Source organism: Protopterus annectens, chromosome 9.part0 (assembly GCF_019279795.1).
Source record: "Protopterus annectens isolate FY-2018-M chromosome 9.part0, PAN1.0, whole genome shotgun sequence".
Lineage (NCBI taxonomy): Eukaryota > Metazoa > Chordata > Ceratodontiformes > Protopteridae > Protopterus > Protopterus annectens.
The window spans coordinates 704071136-704095771 of NC_056743.1; the positions used below are offsets into that span (position 1 = coordinate 704071136).

At 43.4% G+C, this 24636-nt stretch overlaps 1 protein-coding gene across 4 annotated transcripts in view; it reads left to right on the plus strand.

Moving 5' to 3' along the window:
- BRD2 (bromodomain containing 2) overlaps nt 1–24636 on the plus strand; it is a 1415611-nt gene that overhangs the window by 1163383 nt on the left and 227592 nt on the right. For all 4 annotated transcript variants that reach the window (XM_044083332.1, XM_044083333.1, XM_044083331.1 and 1 more), the window contains one exon: nt 22694–22989. In XM_044083332.1, coding sequence (XP_043939267.1) covers nt 22694–22989 — 296 coding nt within the window. The remainder of the gene's footprint in view (nt 1–22693; nt 22990–24636) is intronic.

Consider the following 24636-nt stretch of genomic DNA (forward strand, 5'->3'; position numbering starts at 1 on the left):
TAAATCCACCTTTGTAAGGCGTAACCCTCCTGAAACAGTTGCTTCCTTTTCCATATCTAGAAGAGGGGCTAGAAGACCTACCACATCCAGACTTTCTGCTTCACCTACTCAGCCCAGACGATCCTTTAAGGACAGAGGAGCTGCCAGTAATGCGTGACTGCCTTGCCCCACCTACCCTTTCTCTGCTCTCCTTCCCTACTGTCTTCCCCTCTGGCAATCCATCACCACAGATCAATGGGTCTTACCCATTATCCAAAAGGGCTACTTCCTATCCTGGAAAGAAAAAACTGCCAGGAAAGGCATTCCATCTCCCCCTACCCCAAAAGTAAAACATTCCCATTTCCTGCCACAAGTTTTGGCAGACCTTCTAAAGCTAGGCACCATAGAACATGTCCCCCCAGGACAAGAAGGAAAGGGTTTCTACTCCTGTCTCTTCCTGGTCCCCAAAAAAGATGGGCCCTGGAGACCCATCTTAGATCGTTTCTTTCTAAACCTTCAAGTGTCCTCCTTCAAAATGCTTTCTCTCCCCACTCTGTTGCCTCTTTTTCCAACCAAGGCCTTCATTGTCACCCTGGACTTCAAGAAAGCCTACCTACACATACCTATCTGGACTTCCCACAGACAATTCCTGCGTTTTTCTGGACCTTCTTATTTCCAATTTACTGCCTTGCCATTTGGTTTAACCACAACCCCCCCCCCCCCTCCGAGTCTTTACAAAGTGCCTAGTCCCAGCAGTTGCTTTCTGCAGAACTCAGGGAATCCAGATTTTCCCTTATATGGACTGTAGGAGGACGTGCTTTCAGTCTTGAGGGAGACCAGGAAACCTACTACAAGGAAATCTTACTTGGCTAAATGGGAGGGATTTTCAAAATGGTGTGTGGGCAAGGGGCAGGGATCCATGCATCGCAGATCCACCCCTAGTTTTGCCTGTGTGTCAACTAGTTAAGATGCGACTTTCATACTCTTAGTGAAAGTCCACCTTTCATATGTTTCAGCCTTCCCTGCCACTAGACCCTCCCCTACTAGCCAGGCTCAATGTCAAACTAATCTTGAGAGGTGTTGCACATCAGACCACCAAGAAACCCCATCTCTCCACCCTGGGACCTGAACTTCATTCTGAAAAATCTCACCCAGTCCCCATTTGAACCAGCTAGTACTGCTTCTCTGCAGATGTGCACACGGAAGACAGTACTGCTAGTTGCTATAACTTCAGCCAGAAGGGTGTCAGTTACAGGCCCTAATGGCCCTGCCCTCCGTACACTTACCTTCCACAAGTATAAAATAACTCTATGGCCTAACCCTTCCTTTATGCCTAAGGTGATCAGTGATCTGTCCTTAAACCAGTCTATTCATTTACCCACATTTTTCCCCTCTGTGACCAATGAGTGAGAGGATACTCCACTCCCTGGATGTACAGAGAACAGCTACGGTTTTACCTAGACACAACCAATTCTGTAAGAAAATCCAGTCAACTTTTTGTTTCCTTCCACCCCAGGGCCCCTGGGTAAGGCAGTCTCCAAACAAACCATCTCATGTTGGATAAGGAAAACTATTTGCCTATGATGTTCTTCGTTCCCCATTGCTGCAGTCCTTACTATTGGGTAGTCCGCTGTCCAGTCGGCCCGAATACCAGAGTATATGGCTGACGTCGGTCAGGGCGCATTAGACTGACGTCAGTACGTCAGGGTACTAATGCGCATGACCGACGTCATATCCTCAGTCTTTTTTGCCGCATGGTCCGATGCAGAAGCAGTTTTGCGAGTGCAGGTTGGCGTTCTGAAATATTTCGCCGGAGTTTCAGACCGAATCAGAGTTGGCTAAGTACCCGTGGGGAACATTTTGGTTTTCTTGCCTCAGTATTTAACCGGATGTCAGAAAAAGTGAATAACTGTATTTCTTGTGGGAAACAGATACCTCATAGGGATTACCATACCTTGTGTATACCTTGTTTAGGGCCTGAGCACGACGTTGTTGGATGCCGCTCTTGTGCTAGGTTTAACAAACGCACTATTAAGAGACGGTTAGACTGTGCTAGGTTAGTGTTTGGGAAGCGTTGCAATTATAAAATGCCGCCGGATGTTCCGGCGCCTTCGTCAAGAAGCGCAAGGACAAAACAGCGGCCTAGGGTTGATGAACCGGCAGTCCCGGACGTCGGTTCTTTAGAAGGCTCAGTGGAGCCAGAGGTTTTGCCAGGAGTTTCTATGGAGTCTCAGGCAGAAACTTTACTGTTACAGGATGTGCCTTCTCAGGAGGTAGGCCAGGCTGAGGGGCTTCGCAGGTAACTGTTCTTCCCTCTCTTCCCAAGGTAGTTAGAGCCTCTCCTTCTGTTGCCAAAACTTCTTTGAGAGGTAGAGGTAGGCCAAGTTCAGCTTCAGTGGGGGCTTCTCCTAGCATTTCGGGTTCTGTACCTAAGAAACATATGCTTAAAATGGCAGAAGATTTGATTACTATGATTAGAGGTTCTATGCCCCCTCCTGATAAGAGGCCCAGGGTGGAACCGGAGTTTGATAGTTTTGAACAGTGTTCAGAGGCTTCTGAGTCTTCTGTGGAAGATTTGCAGGAGTATCCTCCTTATTCTGATTCTGATGTGGATGATTCCACTCCTACAGCTTCTCCTCCTGAGGATTTCTCATTTTCAGAGACTCTGCATTCCATGAGGGAGCACTTTAAATGGGAAGGCCAGGATTACTCTGATTCCAGGAAAAGGCTTAGGGAATTCTTGTTTTACCCCAGCATAGGCCCTTAGCTATACCTCCTGTGTTGAATGTGGTGGAAGATGTTTTTGCAGAGGCTTCCCTGAACCCTGACTCTTTGCCTCCTGCTCCTGTTAAACCCGATAGGTACTATAGGGTGCCTGAAGCTCATAAGTATTTGTTTAAGAGTCCTAGGGCGGACCCAGAAACTGTTTCTCAAGGGCCTAAAGGTGTTAAGGCCTCTGTGGTTAAAAATCCTGTTCCCACTGATAAAGAGGCAAGGGCTTTGGATAGGTGGGGAAAGAAAGTGTATACTTCTTCCACTCTAGCCATGAGAGCGTTGAATTGTCAGTTTCACATGCTAAAATATCAAAATTATCTCCTTTCACAATTGAAATCTAAGGTGGATGCTTTGGCAGAAGGTATTGAGTGTAAAGAGTTGCTGGATTTGGTTCATGTGTCTGAACAAGTGGGTAAGCATTCTTTGCAATGCGGTTTTGATGCTGTACAGGCCTCCTCGAGGGTGGCTGCCACTAGTTCTGTTCTTCGAGGCATGCCTGGTTGAGGGATCAGAATTTAGCTGAGCATGTTAAGACAAGGATTTTGGATGCTCCTTTACAGTCTGATGTGTTGTTTGGTTCGCCTGTGGAAGCAGTTTTAAAGAAAATGGAGGACAAAGCTAAGTCTATGCAAACTGTTAAAGATTTTTGCAGGTGCAGCCACCAAGTTTAGTAGAAATTGGCCTGCTAAGGGGTGGACATATCCTGCTTATGATTCCCAGTCTAGGGGTAGGTCTAGACGTGGTAGGGGCAGAGCTCAAGGTTCTTTTAGGCCTAGAACAGGGAGTTCACCTGCTCAGACTTCTGGTGAGGGCAGGGGTCAGTCCTTTCGTAAACAGACCCAATGACCTGCCTTTTCAGCTGCCAGTAGATTCTCGTCTGGTAGCTCCTTTGGGAGGAAGACTGTCTCTTTTCAAAGAAAATTGGGATTTAATTACTCAAGACAGATGGGTGTTGGATATCATTCACCACGGTTACAGGTTTTATTTCCATACAATGCCTCCTTTCAAAGGCATGCCAGACGTTCCTCCTCCACAAAGAAAAGAGGCTCACAAGCAAATTTCTCAGTTACTCCAGATGGGGGCCATTCAGCCAGTTCCTGTATCAGAAAGGGGCCTAGGATTTTATTCTCGCCTGTTCCTAGTACCAAAGAAGGGGAACACGTGGAGACCAATTTTGGATTTATCTCTCCTCAACACTTATCTGGACATTCCCAAGTTCAAGATGTTGACGTTACAACAGCTTTTACCTCTGCTGGGCAAAGATCACTGGATGGTAACTTTAGATCTCAAGGAAGCTTACCTTCATGTGCCTATAAGGCTAAGTTGCAGGAAGTATCTGCGGTTTCGAGCTGGAAATTCTCATTATCAGTTCTCTGCATTGCCCTTTGGCTTATCTACTGCCCAGAGTATTCACAAAGGTTCTGGCTCCAGTGATAGCTTACTTCAGGCTACAAGGAATTCAAATCTATCCTTACTTGGACGACTGCCTGATTCTGGCTCAAGAAAAGGAAGACCTTCTACAGCATCTGGAATATGTTATAGCAGTGCTAAGATGCCTAGGGTATTCTGTGAACGAAATAAAGTCCAGTCTAGTACCCTCTCAAGACATGTGCTTTCTGGGTGTGAGACTGAATACAGCAGCCCAGATGGCCTTTTAACCCCGGACAAACAAAAGAGTCTATCACTTTACTTCCATCAACTATCTCATCAGTCCGTGCTGACTGCAAGGACAGTCCTTCAAGCATTAGGGTTCATGGCATCTTGTATTCTGGTGCTTCCCAATGCCAAACTGCATATGAGGAAGCTGCAATGGTATCTCAAAAATGTATGGACACAGCACTGCCAGGATTTGGACACTGTCATTCAAATAATACCTTGCCTTCAAAAGAATTTTTGTGGTGGGCTCAGGAATGTCACCTAAACAAGGGACTCTCTGTGACCCGGCCAGAGGCGAGTCAGATTTTAACGACAGATGCCTCGGACATTGCTTGGGAGCTCATCTAAATGGAAAGTGGATACAAGACAAGTGGCCTGCCAGACTACAGCATCTACATATCAACATGAAGGAGATGTTAGCAGTCCAGTTTGCATTAATGGCTTTCAAGGAGTTACTTCTTCCAGGGCAGGTGTTGATTCTAACAGACAACACAACTGTCATGTGGTACATCAACAAGCAAGGGGAACACATTCTTATCCTCTATGCAGGCAAGCAATGATTTTATGGGAGACTGCGCTAAGCTTGCAACTAACTCTTCAGGCAAGGTTTCTGCCGGAGCACAGAACTCCTTAGCAGATGTGTTAAGCAGACAAATCATGGATCCCCACAGTGGAAACTGGATCTTCATGTATTTCAGAAATTGACAGTGTCATGGGGAACTCCAGACATAGATCTGTTCGCTTCTCCACTAAACCACCAGCTGCCAAAGTATTGCACAAAGGGGTTTCATCACACAGCTTGGAAAGTGGATGCTCTGTCTTTCAGTTGGAAAAACCTTCATGTGTATGCCTTTCCACCTCTGCCTCTTCTTCCAAAGGTACTATTAAAGGTCAGACAAGACAGGCCAAGGATGATTTTGATAGCTCCAGATTGGCCTCGGCAACACTGGTACCCACTACTACGGAGTCTGGCAAAGAAGCCTCCATGGCCTTTACCTCTGATTCCTCATCTGTTATCTCAGAAGGACGGTCATCTGCTCAATGTCAAGCTTCACTCTCTTCATCTAACAGCCTGGCATATTCTGTGTTGAAACACAGCAGGTCTCAACTTCCTCAACAAGTTTTAAATGTGATTATGGAAGCTAGAAGACCTAGTACAAGGAAAGTGTACATGAAAAATGGAAGAGATTTTTATTTTGGAGTACAGCAAAGAATTTGGAGATTTCTGAGCCTAATTTGAGTGTGGCTCTTCAATATCTTACTGAGTTATTGGACAAAGGTTTGTCCTTCTCTTCCATTAAGATTCATGCTGCAGCAATTTCAGCTCACTATGATTGTGACCCACCATTGTTTTCATCCTTTGTTCAAGCAGTTTCTTAGAGGGGCAAAGAATATAAGACCCCAATGAGCTCCTACTCCTGCTTGGGATCTCAATTTTGTGTTGGAAAAACTTACTCTACAACCTTTTGAGCCTGCTACTGCTGAATTGAAATATTTGTCCTGGAAGACTGCTTTTCTGTTGGCTATTACTTCTGCAAGAAGGGTGTCTGAGTTGCAGGCCCTTATGGCAGTAGAGCCCTTTTGATTTTCCATAAGGATAGGGTATCATTACGCACTAATCCTTCCTTTATGCCTAAGGTGGTTTCTAGTGTGGCTTTAAACCAAACTATTCATTTGCCTACTTTTATGCAGACCCCAAAATAAAGGGGAAAAGATTTTGCACACTTTAGATGTACACAGGCAATTGCGTTATTATTTAAGCAGGACTAAGGATTTTAGGCAGTCTCAGCAGTTGTTTGTTTCTTTTGCTTTGAGTTCGCAGGGCAAGCCTGTGTCAAAACAAACTATTTCTAGGTGGATTGGCTTTTGCATTGCATTTTGTTATTCCCATCATGGCAAGGAGATTCCAGCTGGGATTAGGCCTCATTCCACTAGGGCTACTGCCACTTCAACAGCATTTCTAAGGGGTGGCAACTAAGGATATTTTGGAAGCAGCTACTTGGAGTTCAGTGCATACTTTCTCTAAGCATTATCACCTTCCTATCTACTCTAAGTCTAGGGCTGGTTTTGCCACAGCTGTTTTGCAAGGCATGTTGTCAGCTCCTGCTTCTTTATGATTTGCCAGCCTCCCTTACCTCTGCTTTGGGATTCTACCCAATAGTAAGGACTGCAGCAATGGGGAAAAGAACATAGTACAGTTTTGTACCTACCATAAATGTAGATGTTCGAGGATCCCCATTGCTGCAGTCCAATTTACCCTCCCTCCTTCCCTCTGTGTTTAGGGGTGGTTGTGTAGGTGAGGTTACATGCTGATATTTTTGTATATATTCTTGTATATATTGTACATATTTTGGTGCAGGTATTTTGGGCCTTGTCTTTTAGGGTCTTCTGACATCTGGGGCAAGAAAAGACTGAGGATATGACGTCGGTCATGCGCATTAGTACCCTGACGTACTGACGTCAGTCTAATGCGCCCTGACCGACGTCAGCCATATACTCTGGTATTCGGGCCGACTGGACAGCGGACTACCCAATAGTAAGGACTGCAGCAATGGGGATCCTCGAACATCTACATTTATGGTAGGTACAAAACTGTACTTTAAGCACACCATGGCAAAACCTTCCACAGGGAGTAAAGGCTTACTCTACCAGGGCAGTGGCAGCCTCCAAAGCCTTCCTAAAGGGCCCAGACACTGCATCCATCCTGAAGATTCTGATGCAGAGGAATCCATCCTATCTGCATCTCGTCCTGAGGATTACTCTTTTGGAGAAACTTTGCATACTTTAAGGGAACATTTTCACTGGGAGAGTCAGGACTTTTCCGAATCAAAAAAGAGACTTAGGGATTTCCTTCTTCCTCAGCATAGGCCTTTGGCTATACCCCCTGTACTAGACATTGTGGATGATGTGTTTTCTGAATCAAGCATGGCTCCTGATTCCCTTCCTCCGGCTCCTAGTAAGCCAGACAGATATTATAGGGTTCCTGACTCCTACAAAATTCTATTCAAAAATCCTGCTGCTGATCCAGAGACTATTTGTCAGGGTCCCAAGGGTGTAAAGGCCTCTTCAGCCAAAAATCCTACCCCCTCTGATAGAGATTCCAGGGCACTGGATAGATAGGGAAAGAAGGTTTATACGTCGGCTACCTTTGCAATCAGAGCCTTAAACTGCCAGTTTCATATGCTTAAATATCAACAGCATGTTATGGGCTTACTGAAACAGAAAATTATGTTGATTTCTGATTGTGTGGAAATAGAGTTACAGGAATTATTGCATTCAGCAGAACAAGTTGGAAAGCATACTTTGCAATTTGTTTTTGATTCCTTGGAGGCCTCTTGCAGGGACGCAGTTACTGGATCTGATTAGAAGGCATGCCTGGCTCAAGGAGCAAAATCTGCCTGATCATGTTAAAGTTAAATTGTTGGATGCTCCCTTGAAGCATGATACTCTGGTAATAAGGCAGAAGAGGTTTTAAAGAAAATGGAAGATAAAGCTAAATCTATGCAAACTGTAAAAGATTTCTTGCATGTGCAGCCACCCAGGTTTAGTAGGCACTGGCCTACTAAAAACTGGTCCTTTCCTGTGTCCAACAGAACCACTGAAGGCAAATCCAGGTGCTCAAAAGGCTCCATATACCAATCACAGGATTCTTACAGGTCAAAGAAATGGGGTGCCGCCACCTCCTGGAGGAAACAAAGCACAATCCTAGAGTAAGCAGTCTCAATGACTTTCCTCTACCATCACCAAACACTTATCTTTTAGCGGGGGGGATAGCACTTTGTGCTCAAAATTGGCAGTTACCCAGGACAAGTGGGTATTGAACATAGTATCCCAGGGGTACAGATTTTATTTCCATACTTTGCCAATTCCAAACGGATGGCCAGATCTGCCACAAAATCAGTGGGCAGAGGCTCAGAAACAAGTTACGTCCCTCATGGATATGTGGGGTTATTCGGCCAGTGCCAGAAAAGGAAAAAGGACAAGGTTTTTATTCAAGACTTTTCCGGGTACCCAGAAAAGACGATTCTTGGCATCCAGTACTGGACTTGTCAATTTTGAACACGTTCCTGGACATTCCAAAATTCAAAATGCTGACTTTACAACAGCTACTGCCTATGCTGGGCATGAACGCTTGGTTAGTGACTCTAGATTTAAGAGGCATACCTGCATATCCCAATAAGGGAATCATGCAGAAGATACCTCCGCTTCAAGGCAGGTTTTTTGCATTACCAATTCTCTGCACTGCCCTTTGGCTTATCTACTGCACCCAGGGTCTTTACAAAGTGCCTGGCACCAGTAATTGCATTCTGCAGACGAAGCATACAAATTTATCTTTATCTGGACGACTGTCTCATTCAAGCAGAGGACAAAGCCACTTTTCTTCAACATCTGGCGTTTGTAAAAAAGCTTCTAACATGCCTAGGGTACACAATAAACGAAAAGAAATCCCAACTGGTACCCTCTCAAATAATTACATTCTTGGGTGCAAGCTTGAATACAACTGCCCAGATGGCTTACCTTGCACCAGACAAACAAAGGCAACTGACAATATATTTCAAACAAATGGCAACAAAAACCCAGTTATCTGCAAGACAAATTCTGCAGGCTTTGTGGTTCATGGCATCCTGCATTCTACTAATTCCATATGCGAGACTGCATATGAGGAAACTTCATTGGTACCTGAAATGTTTATGGAGCCAAAATTGTCACAGTCTGGAAACAATGATTCCTATCATTCCCTGCCTACAGCAGGAGTTTCTTTGGTGGGCAGAGACATGTCGCCAAAACAAGGGACTGTTTTTCTCTCTACCCCCTGCCACCCAAACCCTAACTACAGACTCATCAGACTATGCTTGGGGAGGCCCACATGGCAGGGAGATGCATTCAAGGCAAAAGGATCCCAAAACAAATGCATCTGCATATCAACCAGGAAGAGATGCTAGCTGTTCAGAATGCTCTGACAGCCTTCAAGGACTTACTTCATCCAGGACCACTACTAATAAAGACAGACAACACCATGGTTATGTGGTACATAAACAAGCAAGGGGATACACATTCCTACCGCCTTTGCAGACTAGCCATGACATTGTGGAACACGGCTTTGACTTACCAAATACATCTTCAAGCTCAATTCCTGCCAGGAACACACAATACTCTGGCAGACGACCTAAGCAGAAATCTTATGGACCCACACGAATGGAAACTGGATCCACAGATCTTCAGCATGTTAGCATGGAAATGGGGGAGCCCAGACATAGATCTATTTGCCTCTCCCCAAAATTATCAGCTGGACAAATTCTGTACAAGAATTCATCACAAAAAAGCATGGAAAGTGGATGCCATATCCTTCATTTGGAAAAAACTATCAGTCTATGCCTTTCCCCCTCCGCTTCTTCTCTCCAAGATCTTACTAAAAGTCAGACAGGAAAAAACAAAAATGATCCTAGTTGCTCCAGACTGGCCTCTGCAACACTGGTACCCACTTCTAAGGAACATGTCTCAGTTCCCCCCTTGGTACTTACCTCAGATATCTCATCTACTGTCTCAGCAGAACAATCAAATTCTGCACACTCAGCTCCAAACTCTGAACCTTGCTGCATGGCTGATTATTTAATTATTCAAACACCACCTCTCAGTAAATCTGTGATGGATGTCATTTTGGAAGCCAGAAGGCCCTTATGCTGATAAATGGAAGAGATTCTGTGCCTGGAACCAAGAACAAGGAACAGACACAGCAAAGCCCAATATTCCTCAAATTTTACAATATTTGACTGAGATGCTTGACAAGGGCCTGTCTTTTTCTTCAATAAAAATCCATACCTCTGCCATCTCATTTCTCATCCTCTGCTTAAACAGAATCTTAGGGGGGCCAAAAATTTAAGGCCTCCCAGAACATCTCCAACTCCTGCATGGGACCTCAATTTCGTACTGGAAAAACTTACCCTGCTTCCTTTTGAAACCGCAGCTACTGGGGATATAAAATTTCTATCTTGGAAAACAACTTTTCTGTTGGCAGTCACTTCAGAAAGAAGGGTTTCAGAACTACAGGCCCTCATGGCAGTGGAGGCTTTTATTATATTTTACCCGGACAGTGTGTCCCTCAGGACAAATCCATCTTTTATGCCTAAGGTGGTATCCAGTGTGGCTCTTAACCAGACCATTCATCTGCCAACATTTTACCCAAATCCGCAGAACAAGGGGGAGCGGATTCTGCATTCCTTGGATGTACACAGACAACTAAGATTCTACTTAAACAGGACCAGTCCTTTAAGAAAATCTGAGAAACTGCTGGTAGCATTTGCTGAAGGATCAGAGGGGAAGCCTATATCAAAGCAGACTATTTCTAAGTGGATAAGACACTGCATTCGTTTCTGCTATTTGCACCATGGTAAACCTATGCCCAAGGTGATCAGATCACATTCCACCAGGGCTACCTCCACTTCAGCAGCTTTTCTCAGAGGAGTTCCAACAAAAGACATTCTAGAAGCTGCTACTTGGAGCTCTGTTCATACCTTCACAAAGCATTATCCTTTGCCTCTCTTTTCCAAATTCAGGGCAGGCTTTGCCACTGCAGTCCTGCAGGGCCGTGTAGTCGCTCCTAATGCTGTTTAGTTTCATCCTCCCATCCATAGCTTCTACCTAAATGTAATGACTGCAACAGTGAAACATGAACATACTACAGTTGTGTGCACGTACCATAAATGTAGATGTTGGTGTATTCACTGTTGCAGTCCAGGTTACCCACCCACCATCCCCCTTTCTCTACCTTTCCTTTACATCACTACTCTCCAAAGCCTTTGTGGTGTATTTGCTTTTAGTTGAAGTTAAAGTTTGTTTCTAAAAGTGCATCATATGTATATATTTATTGTTTGTTTATATTTATATTTTTCCTCCCCATTTGGGGGGCACCTGACATCTGGGACAAGAAAAACTGAATAAAATGGCGTCTGCTGCGTGTTTTGTACCCCTGACGTCATGGAAGAGGAGACAGCAACCGACGCAGGACCCAAGACTTTGGAATTCAGGCCGACTGAGGGCAACCTGCCAGCAGATTACCCAAACATAATGATTGCAACAGTGAATATGCTCGAACATCTACATTTTTGCCAAGTGTACACAACTGTACTTTATTTGCTCCCAGTACCTTGGTTCCTTTGCCAGTTTTCTCCAGTAAATTCCAGCCCCCTGTTACCCATTGTCTGTATCCCTAGTTACAGTTATCCCTATTAGCAGAATCTCCTTCCTGCAGTCCCGTATTGGCTTAGATCTTCTTGTTTCACTGTTGCAGTCATTACATTTGGGTAATCTGCTTGCAGGTTGCCCTTAGTCAGCCTGATTAACAAAGTCTTGGGTCCTGCGTTGGTTGCTGTCCCTTCTTCCATGACGTCAGGGGTATAAAACATGCAGCCAACGCCATTTTATCAGTCTTTCTTACTGCACCTTGCCCGAAGCAGCAGCAGTTCGCAAGTGCCGGTCGGCCGACTCCTGAAATTTTGGTTTTTGAGTTTCAGAACCGAAGTCTTCCAACTTAAAGCCAAGTACCCCGTTGTCAATAAAAGTTAATAATTGCATTACTTGTGAAAAGCAAATACCTCACAAAGATTTTCATTCGTACTGTATTCCTTGCCTCGGCCCTGCACGATGTACCTTGCTGTCGGTTTTGTGCTTTATTTAATCAGTGTACTATCCGTCGTCGGTACATTTTTGCCTTTAAATATTTTGGTTCTCGGTTTAGTTATCCAGAAATGTCATCTGTTAGCATTCCAACTACCAAGATTCCTAAAAAACGCTAAGATAAGGACAGAGACAAGCCGCCAAGGTCCAAAACTGCTGACTGTTCTCCTAAGCCAGTCGGCAGTTCGCCAGTACTCAGTGAGGCGCTTTCGCAGCCCCTGATACCTGCTACTTTTGATTCGCAGGCCTCTACTGAGACCCATTCGGGGTCAGGTATGCCACGAGATACTTCAACTTTGGAACCCGTGTATGTCTCTACCTTGGATTGTCTGGAGCCGCTGTGCAGTCACCAGTTTCTGAGGGTGTATTCAGGCCTACCGACTTGGTATTAAACCGACACCGCCTTCTTTGCTAAGGCCTAAATCTCGATCTGTGTCTGAAAAAATGAAGTGCAGGCCGCATGTTTAGGCCCCTATGCCTAAAAAGCATATGATAAAAATGGCTGAAGATCTAATTACTCTAATCAGGGGTAGTCAACCACCCCCCTCTAAGAGGCCTAGGGCTGAGCTTGATTATGAATCTTCTATTCAGGATTCTGTTTCTTCTGATGACTTAGATTTGTCTGTACCTGCCTATAAGGATTCTGATGCAGAGGATTCCATTCCTTCTGCTTCTTCTCCTGAGGATTTCTCTTTTGGGGAAGCTTTACATGCTTTAAGGGAACATTTCCACTGGGAAAGCCAGGAACTTTCCGATTCTAAAAAGAGGCTTGGGGATTTCCTTCTTCCTCTGCATAGGCCTTTGGCTATACCTCCTGTACTAGACATTGTTGATGTGTTTTCCAAATCCAGTTTGACCCCTGATTCCCTGCCTCTGGCTCCAAGTAAACCTGATAGTTACTACAGGGTTCCTGAGTCCCACAAATTTTTTTCAAAAATCCTGTTGCAGATCCAGAAACTATTTCTCGGGGGCCCAATGGCATTAAGGCTTCTACTGCTAAAAATCTTACCCCTTCTGATGGAGATTCCATGACCCTGGATAGATGGGGTAAAAAGGTTTATACTTTGTAATCAGAGCCTTAAACTGTCAATTTCATATGTTAAAATATCAACAACATATTACCGGACTGCTTAAACAGAAAATGATGTTGATTCCTGACACTGTGGAAAATAAAGATTTACAGGATTTAATGCATTCTGCTGAACAGGTCGGAAAACGTACTTTGCAATGTGGTTTTGATTCTTTAGAGGCCTTTTTCAGGGCTGCTGTTACTGGGTCTGTGCTTAGAAGGCATGCTTGGCTTAAGGAGCAATCTTTGCCTGATCATGTTAAAGATAAACTGTTGGATGTTCCCTTACATCAGGATCGCCTGTTTGGCAATAAGGCTGAAGAAGTTTTTAAAAAGATGGAAGATGAAGCTAAATCTATGCAAACTGTTAAAGATTTTTTTACAAGTGCAACCTCCAAGATTTAGTAGGCACTGGCCTACTAAGAATTGGTCCTTTCCAGATCTTCTCAAGCCAAACCCAGACATGGCAAAAAACCCAGGTTTCAGTCCCAAGGGTCTCTCAGAACTAAGCAGTGGGGGGCCTTCACTTCCAAATCTGTAAATAAGACACCCCTCTATGGTAAACGGTCTCAATGACTTTCCTTTAAAATTTCCAAGCACTTATCTTTTGACCGCCCCTTTGAGGGGAAAGATTGCTCTTCATGCAAACACCTGGGAACTCATAACCCAGGACAAATGTGTTTTAAATGTAGTGTCCCAGGGATACAGATTTCATTTCCACACGTTGCCAACACCAAACGGGTGGCCAGACCTGCCTCCAAACCAGTGGGCAGAGGCTCAAAAACAGGTTAATTCCCTCTTAAACTTGGGGGCTATTCAGCTGGTGCCAGAAGAGGAAAAGGGACAAGGTTTCTATTCCAGGTTCTTTCTGGTACCCAGAAAAGACAAATCATGGTGTCCAATCCTGGACTTGTCTACTCTAAACACCTTTCTGGAGATTCCAGAATTCAAGATGCTGACTCTTCAACAATTACTTCCTATGCTAGGCAAAGATGCCTGGTTGGCAACTCGACTTAAAAGAAGCATACCTGCACATCCCAATCAGGGAATCTTGCAGAAGATACCTACGCTTCAAAGCAGGCTACTTGCATTATCAGTTCTCTGCACTGCCCTTTGGCTTGTCTACTGCGCCCAGGGTATTAAAGTGCCTGGCTCCAGTTATTGCATTTTGCAGGCAAAGAAATATTCAAATCTATCCATAACTGGACGATTGTCTAATTCAGGCAGAAAACCAAGGGCATACTGTTAAATCTGGCGTTTGTAAAAAGGGTTCTAATTTGTCTGGGGTACACCGTAAACAAAAAGAAATCACAACTGATACCCTGTCAACAGATTACATTCCTGGGTGCAAGCTTAAATACAGCTGTCCAGATGGCCTTCCTCACGCCAGAAAAACAAATTCATTTGGTAACTTACTTCAAACATGTGGCCACGGAAGCCCTGCTATCTGCAAGACAAATACTGCAAGCCTTGGGGTTCATAGCCTTCTGCATTCTAATTCCATATGCAAGACTGCATATGAGGAAACTGACTGCAGTGGTATCTAAAAAGTCTATGGAGTCAACATTGTCACAGCCTGGAAACAATGATTCCTGTCATACCTTGCCTATGCCTGGAGTTCCTATGGTGGGCACAGGCCTGCCACCAAAACAAGGGTCTTCCATTCATACTACCTCCTGCCGCCCAAACTCTACAAATGCTTCAGACTACGCATGGGGGGGGCTCACCTGGCAGGAAAGTGCATTCAGGACAAATGGAATCCAAATCAAGTGCACCTACACATCAATCAAAAAGAAGTGCTAGCTGTACAGAATGCTCTGACAGCCTTTAAGGACTACATTCTTCCAGGACAACTAATGGTAAAGAGAGACAACACCACAGTTATGTGGTAAATAAACAAGCGGGGGGGGTACGCATTCCTACCCCCTCTGCATACTAGCCATGGCATTATGGAATACAGCCTTGAGCTACCAAGTGCATGTACAGACTAAGCAGAAATCTTATGGACCCACACGAGTGGAAACTGGAACCACGAATTTTCAACATGTTGACAAGCGAATGGGGGAGCCCAGACATAGATCTTTTTGCCTCCCCCCAGAACTACTAGTTGGACAAATTTTGCACAAGGATTCCACACAAGCCTGGAAAGTGGATGCTCTGTCCTTCAGCTGGAAAAACCCATCAGTCTACGCCTTTCCCCCTCTGCCTCTGCTCTCCAAAGTTCTACTAAAAGTCAAACAAGACAAACCAAGGATAATTTTGATTGCTCCAGACTGGCCGCGCCAACACTGGTACCTCCTCCTGCGCAGTGTGTCGCAACTAACTCCATGGTGCCTGCCTCAGACCCCTTCCCTGCTGTCTTAGCAGGAGAGCCAAATTCTTCACCCTCAGCTTCCAACATTGAACCTTGCAGCCTGGCTAATCGCTTAATTTCACCCTTCTCATCCCTCAGCAAACCTAAGATGGATGTCATCTTGGAGACAAGGAGACCTAGTTCTAGAAAATCTTATGCTGACAAGTGGAAAAGATTCTGTGCTTGGAACCAATCTTTAGGAATGAGTACAACAGTGCCCAATTTACCTCAGGTTTTGCAATATTTAACTGAGATTTCCCACAGGGGCCTGTCTTTTTCCACCATTAAAATCCACGCTTCTGCTATTTCAGCTCATTATAACACAGAACCTCCCCTCTTTTCTCATCCGCTGCTCAAGCAGTATCTCGGAGGGCAAAAAACTTGAGACCACCCAGGAGACCTCCTACCCCTTCCTGGGACCTTAACTTTGTTTTTGAGGCACTCACTCTACCGCCTTTCGAGCCAGCTGCTACTGCTGATTTAAAATTTCTTTCTTGGAAAACAGCCTTCCTTTTAGCAATCACTTCAGCTAGAGGGATATCTGAATTGCAGGCCCTTATGGCAGTGGAGCCTTTCATCATCTTTCATGCGGACAGGGGATCTCTGAGGACCAATCCATCCTTCATGCCCAAGGTGGTTTCCAGTGTGGCTCTTAAGTCCATTCATTTGCCAACCTTCTTTCCCAATCCATCGAACAAAGGGGAACGGATTCTGCATTCTTTGGATGTGCACAAACAACTTAGATTCTACTTGGACAGGACTAAGCCACTAAGAAAATCTGAACTGCTGGTAGCATTTGCTGCAGGAGCAGAGGGGAAGGCTATTTCAAATCAAACCATTTCTACTAGACTAATGACCACAAGGGCCTTTTTAAGCCTAGCCATGCATCCTGAATCTCTGACACGTTCTGACACCCTTGATAAGTGTAAGCATGGGCCTGGGAGATGAACCATTTACAGGTTACCTGTTTGCATTAGAGACATAGATGCCAAATTATAAAAACACAAATTATTATTCCAGGAATAAAAGTTCAAAGGTGGATATTCCAGGGTGACTCTCTGTCACTGCTGTTCTTTTGTCTTGCCCTTTATCCATTAAGCTGTCTACTTAACAGATTAGGTTATGTTACAATTGGGCTCCAAGAAAACAACAAAATGTAAAGACTTCTCATCTTCTCTTCACAGATGATTTAAAACTGTATAGTTGATCAGATGAGTAAATGAAAGCATAACTGCAAGTGGTCAAAACTTTTTCAGATGATATAAGAATATAATTTGGTTTTGATAAATGTACAAAACAACCTTTAATGCAAGAAAGCTGCAGCAGCAAGTAAACATCAGTTTGGGACAAGAATGTGATATAAAAGAACTTGAGCAAAACTGAGTATAAATACCTGAGAACTGATGAAGGATCAACAATAAAACATGAACAAATGCAAATAAAACTTAGTAAGAAATATTTTAGAAGACTTAAATTAATACTGACATCTAGGAACAACGTCCAAGCTATAAACCAATTTGCTCTTCCTTTCCTAACGTACAGTTTTGGAGTGACTGACTGACCCCAAAAATTGTTGGATAAGATGGACAGGAAAACAAGAAGGATGCTTCATGCTCATCAAATGATTTATAAAACTCAGTGCATACCAAGACTATATATTCCCCTTTGTGAAGGAGTGATGAGTCTCTTTGAAACTGATTACATGAACAGATCTATAATAATGTGACTGCATACATATCTCCTGACCTCACAAGACCCAAATGTAGTGAAGGTTTTGAAACATGAGGAGAATAAGTCTAAGATGATTTCCCTGCTTAGTTTAGCAGAAGCATATTGGTGTTAAGCGGGAATGGAAATCAAGTAGATAAAAATCAGGCAGCAACTGAATGTGCCAAAAACAAATTAAGAATATAAGGTGAAGGATCAGATAGATGAGAAGACAATAAATGTGGAAAATGCACAAATATAGTTGTAAGTACAGGAAACTCTTGGAACAACCTCATGTTGATCAGGATCAAACACAGGAATGGTTAAGGAGAGGTGAATTTAAACCAAAAGATGAAAGGTTAATATTGGCAGCTCAAGACAGTAGACTACATATACGTTGAGAGGTTCCTAACCAAGAGGATTACTGGCCTCAAACAGTTGCCCTATGCAGCATGACTGAAAAAGCTAAGACTGTTCTCTGTTGCATACCGCTTTCTCAGAGGCGATCTCTGTCTAACGTACAGAGCCATGTCCAACCCAGAATTGTTGAACATGCTCCATCTTAGCAAAACCAAATCTACTCGAGCTACACGCTCTAGGGATATAAACCTCAACACAACAATGAATAGAACATGCTGGAGGGACAGATTCCCTTCGCAGAGGCTTTCCTTACTATGGAACAGGGTCCTGCTCTACATAAGACAGAGCCCCTCACTATCACTCTTCAAGAGGAACCTTGATGAGTGGATGGGAAACAGAAAGTTCACACCGGGGATCACACCAACAGCACTACTAGATAGGGGCCAAGGGTACTAGCTGCTAGTACAAGGGTCTATGGAACTACTAAAGGGGCGGTGAATACCGCACAACGTGGCTGGGCTAATATATGCCTTCGGGCAGATAGCCCAGTACCAACCTATGAACCTATGAACCTAAGCCGTTGCATTTATTTCCGCTGTAAGCACCATGGAAAAAAACTATCCCCCAGGGGATCAGATCTCACTCCACCAGGGCTGCATCTACTTCTACAGCCTTTCTCAGAGGTGTTCCCACCAGGGACATCCCAGAAGCTGCTACCTGGAGCTCTGTACATACTTTCACCAAGCATTATCATTTGCCAATTTTCTCTAAATCCAGAGCTGGCTTTGCCACTGCTGTCTTGCAGGACCTTTTAGCTGGCCCTAATGCTGTTTAATCTCCTTCTCCCAACCATAGCTTTCGGAATCTACCCAAATGTAATGACTGCAACAGTGAAACACTAAAAGCATAGTATAGTTGTGTACACTTACCATAAATGTAGATGTTAGTGTATTCACTGTTGCAGTCCTGGTTACCCTCCCTCCAGCCCCCGGACTTCTTTTGTCTATACCTCTATTCTTGTTCACTATGCTTGAAGCTTTCTGGTGTTCTTGTTCACTATGCTTGAAGCTTTCTGGTGTATTTGCGTTTTGATAGAGGTTTAACCATGTATATAATTGCTTCCCATTATGGTGGCACCTGACATCTGGGGCAAGAAAAACTGATAAAATGGAAACTGCATATTTTATACCCCTAATGACCTGACATCATGGAAGAAGGAAGATCAACCGACGCAGGACACAAGACTTTAATCAGGCTGACTGGGGGCAACCTGCCAGCAGATTACCCAAATGTAATGACTGCAACAATGAATACACTCTAACATCTACATTTATGGTAAGTGTACACGACTGTACTTTCTTGGAATACTTTCTGCTACTTTGACTATAGTACTCTGTATGATTATTGTTATTCTCCTTGAAGGTCTGCATCCAAAATCCCAATCTCTCCTTGTTTCTTGAGCTCCCCCCATTTCATCATCATCCCTTTCCACTTTGAATTATAGGTTTATGTGTGTACTGTGTAGTATCCCTTTTTATTGAGTGGATCTATGTTTACTCAGCACATGGTCAGCTCAGCAAACCTCTATTCATCAAACGTAAAACAGCGAATGTTCAGTCGACTGTTAGTTGCCCAGTACCATGAAATTTGCTCTTTTTCCTACTGTAGTGCTATCACTGAGTTGATATGTATAAGAAGGGGGGTGCAGCCTCCCACCTGGGTGGATTGATATACTGCAATGTGTGTGGCGGTCAGAATGTTCAACTGTCTCTGTTCCCAGTGTGAAACATTCGCTGATTGAACATTTGCTGTTTTACGGTCAGTGAATGGAGGTTTGTTGACCATTTGGTAAGTAAACGTAGATCCAAACTGGTCAATCCCAAACCACCTTGTTCTGTTGGAAGAATCAGCTTATCCCACTTGACTCTTGCCATCTTCCCCTCCCAGATAAAATCCTTCAGCTTTCTATTGCTTTCCACAACTTCTGTGGTTAATAAAAATATGCCTGACCTGTGTACAAGACTAAAGGGCCTGTAAACATTAATTGCTTGTACATTGCTATCTATATCCATATAACAGCATTTCCAATTTCTTCGTTTTTGTATTGTCTTTTTAGTCTCTTCCCACATATCCTTAGCCGCCACACCAGAATCATTTTTAATCCATACTCCTAGATACTTCATTTTATCATGTCTCCATAAATATGGATATTGCTGAACCATTTTGTGTGGGTACATAATTTTTTTGTATCCCCACAAGATTTTAAACTGTGTTGCACAACACTGTAGTGTCCTTTTCTGGTTTATCATGTATAATTGTCTGCAAGTAGTGGTAGCTTTTCTTGAGTGTACCATAGGAATTATTATAGCCTTGAATTTCTGAGTCCCTTATTTTCTTTGCCAGTGGTTCTAAATGTAATGCAAATAAAGGGAAAGAGGACATTCCTGCCTGGTTTCTCTGCTCAAGCAGAACTTTAGAGAAGAATCCACTCAGTTTAATTTTCGCCTCTGATCCTTCCTATATTCTCCTAATCAGTTTTTTTCAGGAAATGCAAATGTTTCCATTGCCCTGCTTATAAAGTCTGTGCTTACTTTGTCAGATGCTGTCTCTGCATCAAGGCCCACCAGTAACAGTGATTTTCTTGCATTCTGCTCCCCTCTGGATCGTCAATGTTCTGTTAATGTCAAATGTGTGCATCCCCTCCTCAAAACCACATTGATCCATATCTGTCAATTTTGGCATCACTGTTAGTCATTCTTTTATCCATTGTAGACATAAACCGTTTGTAGTCATGGTTTAGTATTGAAATGGCCATGTGTGAAGCTTGATCTGATAGATCTTTACCCTCTTTAGGTGTTACGGCTACCACCAACACTTTAAGTATGTTAGTGCTGCTTTTCTTAAAATAGTGTTAAAAACTTCCAGACCTTTGTCAGTCCCCCCACCCCACCCCCACCCCTTAGCTTCCAAACTTCCACAAGAGTACCATCTATTCCTGGGGGCTTTCCTGTAGATTGGTTATACTTCACAATGTTTATCTCATCTCTTCTTATCCTTTTAGTAATTGAGCCTGGTCTACCTCTAAGCTTAGCATATTTAATTCTTACATAAACATTTCCAGTTGTACCTTTTTTGATTTTCCATACTTCACTGATTTATATAGACTTCATAGAATTTCCAAAATATTTCTAATACTTCTACAAGATATTTCATATTTGTTGTTGAAGGCTCCCTAAGCTTGGGCAACGGCCCTTTCTACTTTCTTTTGCCTGAGTCGTTGTGGAAGGTGTCTCCAATAGACTGGAGGAGAAAAGCCTTCATATGTCCCATGACAGCCAAAATAAGGCTGGTAAAAGAAAAGGGCAAGTTTAGTGGAGCATGTCAAGCAAAAACAAAAGAGCCTGTCGAGACCAACTCCAGAGGAGGTTGCCATGGCTCAGCCTGGCTGTCCCCCAGTAAAAAAAGAAAAAAGTACTGTCCCTTTCCCTGCCTTCCATCTTCCTTCCTTCTCTATGGGAAGAAGGTTGCCTGGCCTTTATCTGGAATTCGAAAACAAGGCTAGTAATCCCTAAGGGGTTTACAACAAGATTGCAAGTTATAGTTTTTAAATTGCCCAGAGTGCATTGGAATCCCATCTTTTCCAAGAAACCAAATTTCTCAAGTGCCTTCCCTTAACTCCTGGAGCAAGAGGCTGTAGAGAATACCCAAGGATGAAGAAAACATGGGCCTCAGTATTAGTTGTTTTGCTAACAAAAGAGAGCATATGGAAGGCTCATTCTATATCTTGTCTACTTAAATATTTAATTTAAAAATTTTAAAATGCTGATTCTTCCAGGCTCTGTGAAATATTCCTACTGATCACTCCAGACCTGAGAGATGTTTACCTGCATATGCACATTGCCAAGAACAGCTACAGATGTTTGTTCCACTTTTGCAATAGTAATCTTTTTGATTTCTTGTCATGGAAAGTCCTTGGTCAGCCTAAATGCCAGAGAATTTTTTTTCCTGCCTGATGGCAAGATGTCCATGGATAAAGAGCTGTCGGCCTGCTCCATTTCTTCATTTCATTCTTACTGTCATGTCAGTCCCATCCTTTGTCCAGTATGTTGGTCAGTCTGAAGCCAGGGATAGAACATTTTAAACCAAGTGCCCAAGTGAGGTACGTCTAATGAAATAACAGCATAAGCAGTAGAAAAGATAGATGTCGGCGTCTGTATTGAGTATGAATGCAGGTCCTTCACCCAGATTTGCCTGAAGCACAACATGCCCAGTTGTCCCTGGTTCAAGCATTTTAAGGGGATCCACATGACTTTGAACTTTACCCAGAGTTGCTTTGCAGAGGTGGGTCTTATCGGTATGAAGTCCAATCTCTTTTCAACAGAGTGTCCAGTTTTCCTAGGTGCTTCCTTGAGCACCGACTTTCAGAAAGCTTTCTTACCAGAGGGCACAATACTTTTAGTGACTCTTAATGACAAATGTTTCAGAAAAGGGGGATTAGTGTCATGAAATTTCTCAGTGTTGGGCTTCATGGATTCATGCATCCTGATAGTGCCCAACTGCTCATAAGAAATGGTACCAAATTTACTTTCTCCCCTGCATAAAGATTTCTTGGTGTACAGGACAGCTTTGGTTCTCATCTGGGAGTGCCTTTCAAAGCACCACAGCCTAGCCAGACACTGAGCACAGATTCTTCTGGGCTTTCTTTGGGAGCCTCATGTGGAACCCCCTTAGCACAGGGTAGCCGTAACCAGTATATGAAGCAAGTACACCCAAATATAAATTATACTGGAATGGATTTTGAGTGCACTAGCCAGGCATGTAGTTTATCTAGTGTATTAAAATGTAAGACATTTAATTGCAGTTTATACTTTACAGAAAATTACTTGTTTATAAATTTTTATTGAGGGGGGTGTTAAATGGCATCTCTTCGCTTTATTGCCTTGTGATGTCATTGGCTTTTTTGCCATAGGTCATCTTTGGCAGCAAAGTAAATTTCACTGTTTTTCACTAAAAGGTATATAGTTCAAAAAATGACTTTGTAACTTTTAGTATGGTTCTGTGTTGATGCTGCGGAAGTATGGGGGTATCACTTAAGTTATTTGCACTTCTTCTGTATACAGAAATTCAAAGAAATCTGCAAAACCATTCTTGCCTCCAGCTTATGATTCGGAGGAGGAGGAGGACTGCAGGCCAATGTCTTATGATGAGAAGCGACAGTTGAGTCTGGACATTAATAAACTACCAGGTGAAAAACTTGGTAGGGTTGTGCACATTATACAATCAAGGGAGCCGTCACTTCAGGATTCCAATCCAGAGGAGATTGAGATAGACTTTGAAACATTAAAACCATCAACCTTGAGGGAGCTGGAGCGATATGTGATGTCTTGTTTACGGAAAAAGCCCAGAAAACCTTACAGTAAGTTTACCATTGTGTTTTTTAAGCTTTTTGTTGTGCCAGGAATGGAAGTACAGTGAAATAGTATATATAATATAATCTGCTTTACAATGTCTTTGTAATTGAGAAAGCCCTCTGGACACGTGTCCCTTTTCAAGGTAGACTTAGGAACTGTTGCTGGTTAGGTGACTTGCTGAGAGTCTACAGTGGACAAATGAATATGGAAAGGTATCAACCTTGGTACCCTTGACTACAAGAACCAGCATAATGGCCCAAAGCCTCAATCCCTTGCTAACTGCCAAATGTATTCTTTCTAGCTTTAGTTTGTTTGCCTTTTACATCTCAGCTTGCCCATTGAGTGAGACTGATCAGACAATGAAGTGTCTGGGTTTGAAGTCCACCTTTTTGGGTTCTTTTGTAAGACACCATTGTAATAAGCATGTGTACATGCATGTTTTCACATATGTAGGTTTACTTCACTGTTGTCAAATCATCAGTTCTTGGACAGAGTGAAGTGCCTTAAAGTCATTGAGAATACTGTTGAGTGCTGGAGATGTAGATAGAAGGAAGATGGTGTATATGGGCTTGGGATTCTAATACTAGAACTTTTGCATATAACAAAAGTGTTGGTATTAGTTCTCGGAGTGTGTGTGCATTGTTTACCAGTTAGGGTTAGATCAAGGGCTAGGGAAGATTATATATTGCATTGCTAGAGTGTATTGCCCATTCCTGCTAAGGAATGCTAACCCTAACCCCATCCCTACTCTTTACCGTGGAAAACCCCTTTCCTTAGTACTGTCACTGTTCAGGCAGTGTCTGAATTTAGTAGTAGAGTTTTGTTTAAGCTATTTCAGAAGGAATTTTGTCATTTTAGTCTCTTGTTTCTGTGTTGGGTTTTTTGGTAAGCAGATTTTTGAAATGCCTGCATCAAGTTACCCATTTGTGTATTTCTGCAGTCAGCATCTCCCCCATCCCCACACCCTTTGGTCATACTTTCAGTGGGCCTCCCCAGTAGTGTCTGAACAAAAATTTTCTGACATTGGTAATTTTATTCATCTTTTTAAAGACTTCATTCTCCAGTAATTTCTAACTGGAATCACTTTAGATTCTTGGTAAAATGTAGATTAAGTAGTCTTAATATGTTCTTAGTGTTTCACTTTTGCAGTCATCAACCTGTGGGTTATCCCTGCTGTGGTAGCCCTCGGCCGGCCCAAATACCAGAGTCTGTGTTTTTCTGCGTTGGCTGCAGTCACCTGTAGTCTCTGATGTCAGGTCGTCAGTGCTATAAAGGAAAGCAGCCGACATCCTTACATCAGTCTTTCTTCCCATGGAGCCCGTAGCAGAAGCAGATGTCCTTCAAGGATGCATCTGCAGTCCTAACATATGGGTTGTCCTGCCTCAGGCAGCCCTTCGGTCGGCCGGATTCCAAGTCTGGGTCTGGCCTCGGCTGATGTCGCACTTCACCCGACGTCATAGCTGCTGTTTATTGGGTATAAAGGCATCAGCCGACGCCATTTTCCTCAGTCTTTCTTGCCGCGTGGTGCCCGAAGCAGAAGCTGTTCGCAAGTGCCGGTCGGTCAGATCGAGATTTCTACTACCGAAGACTTCTAAAAAGCTAAGTACCCCGTTGGGGACTCTTTCTTGCCTCAGCCGATGTCAGAAAAAGTA